We start from the raw sequence: 1662 nt of genomic DNA on the forward strand, positions 1-1662 counted from the left end.
AAGAATTAAATGTCTTTTTTTGTGTTAGTAGATTTTATCTATCTAAATTAGAAGTTAATTGTCAACTTTCTTCGCTAGAGGCTGCAGTTCTATGTTCTTCTGAATGATCACATTGATCTTGGAATGAATGAATGACATGGAGGCTCGCTGCACAGCTCGAACCCTGCAAGTGGTGGATACAGAGTGTAGTGCAGATGCTGTAGAATGGTGTCCCATTGAACCGTGGCATAATGTACTGACCTGTGGCACTTATCAACTGAAGAATCCCAATGAAAAGGTACTATGCCATTCATGGGAAGAGACCTTGATTCTGGGAGCAAGATTAAGCTACTCAGATCCTTGAGCCCAGTCCGCCATTCGCTAACATTATGGCTGATCTGATTTACTTTGTGTTCTTGTTTAGCCCTGATTTTACTTTTCACCTCGTTACTTATCAAGAATCTATGTACCTCTGCCTTAAAACCATAGAAGGACTCTGCTTCACTGTCTTGCAGAAGAGTTCCAAGTATTCTTGATGATGAGAGAAAACTTCTTCTTTAATTCTGTCCTAAAATTGTCAACCTCTTATTTTGATAGTGACATATTATTCTGTATTTGCCCACCAAAGGAAGAATTCTTTCCACATGGAGCATGTCAGAACCTTTCAAATATTTCTTATTTCAATGAAGTCATCTCTTACTTTTCTAAGCCCCTGTGGATACAAACCTTGACTGACAAACCATTCCTTGAGACAAAACACCCATTCAGGTATTAGTCTAGTAAACCTCTGAAATGTTTCCAGTGCATTTACATCCTTTAAATAAGATAACCAGTATTATAGCCAGTACTCCAAAATGGTGTCTCAATGTATTGATAACTTAAAAAACCTCGCTATTTTTAAATGGAATTCACAAGTGCAGATTAGGAGACTTTTGTTTTACTATAGACTTGTGCTGCATTCAGTGGGACAGAAGCAGGAATACGCCAATTGTTCTCATAATTCCTCAGCTGTGAAAAATAAACTGCTTAACTTCAGCAATTCAGCTACCAATGGACCTGTGCATAGTTTGTCTGTAGAGATGATGGTTGAGAGTAGGTTCTGGTTCAGCTATCATTCCTGTCATAGTTAAAATATCTAATTCAAAGGTTTTACATCAAAGACCCCTCTTGAACTTAGCATTGCTTAGTCGTCTTGCATTTAACTCATTTAATAGATGTTGGTTTTTTTTTCAGGGTGCAGGAGACTCTGAAAGCAATGAGCCCCATTTAAGACAGGGGCGTCTTTACCTTTACTATTTCAATGAGGATCAGCACTATTCTCCACTAAAAGAAGTACAGAGGATTGAAATGCCAGCAATATTAGATCTCAAATGGTAAGTATAAAGAGATGGAGAGAGTTAGTTTGACATAGTGAGCCGTCCATTATTAAAGTTGAATTGAAGTAAAGGTTATTGAAAAGACTGTGTGGAGGTGACAGTAAACAGTTGGATCAGAAGCTCATCTCAGAAACACCACCATGGCCGAGCAGCTTGTTCATTCTGACAGTTTAGGCTCTGAAGAATGGGGATTTGGATAAGATGCACATTAGAAGTGTTCCCTAGAATGTGAGATAACCAGGTGTAGAGCTGGATGAACACAACAGGCCAAGCAGCATCAGAGGAGCGGGAAGGCTGACGTTTCGGG

The 1662-nt window shown here is 39.1% G+C and overlaps 1 protein-coding gene across 1 annotated transcript in view; it reads left to right on the forward strand.

Moving 5' to 3' along the window:
* Positions 1–83: 83 nt before the first annotated feature.
* dph7 (diphthamide biosynthesis 7) overlaps positions 84–1662 on the forward strand; it is a 22265-nt gene continuing 20686 nt past the window's right edge. The window contains exons 1-2 of the mRNA XM_020522960.2: positions 84–277; positions 1213–1352. Coding sequence (XP_020378549.1) covers positions 128–277; positions 1213–1352 — 290 coding nt within the window. The 5' untranslated portion in view covers positions 84–127. The remainder of the gene's footprint in view (positions 278–1212; positions 1353–1662) is intronic.

This window comes from Rhincodon typus, chromosome 28, assembly GCF_021869965.1.
Source record: "Rhincodon typus isolate 14 chromosome 28, sRhiTyp1.1, whole genome shotgun sequence".
Lineage (NCBI taxonomy): Eukaryota > Metazoa > Chordata > Chondrichthyes > Orectolobiformes > Rhincodontidae > Rhincodon > Rhincodon typus.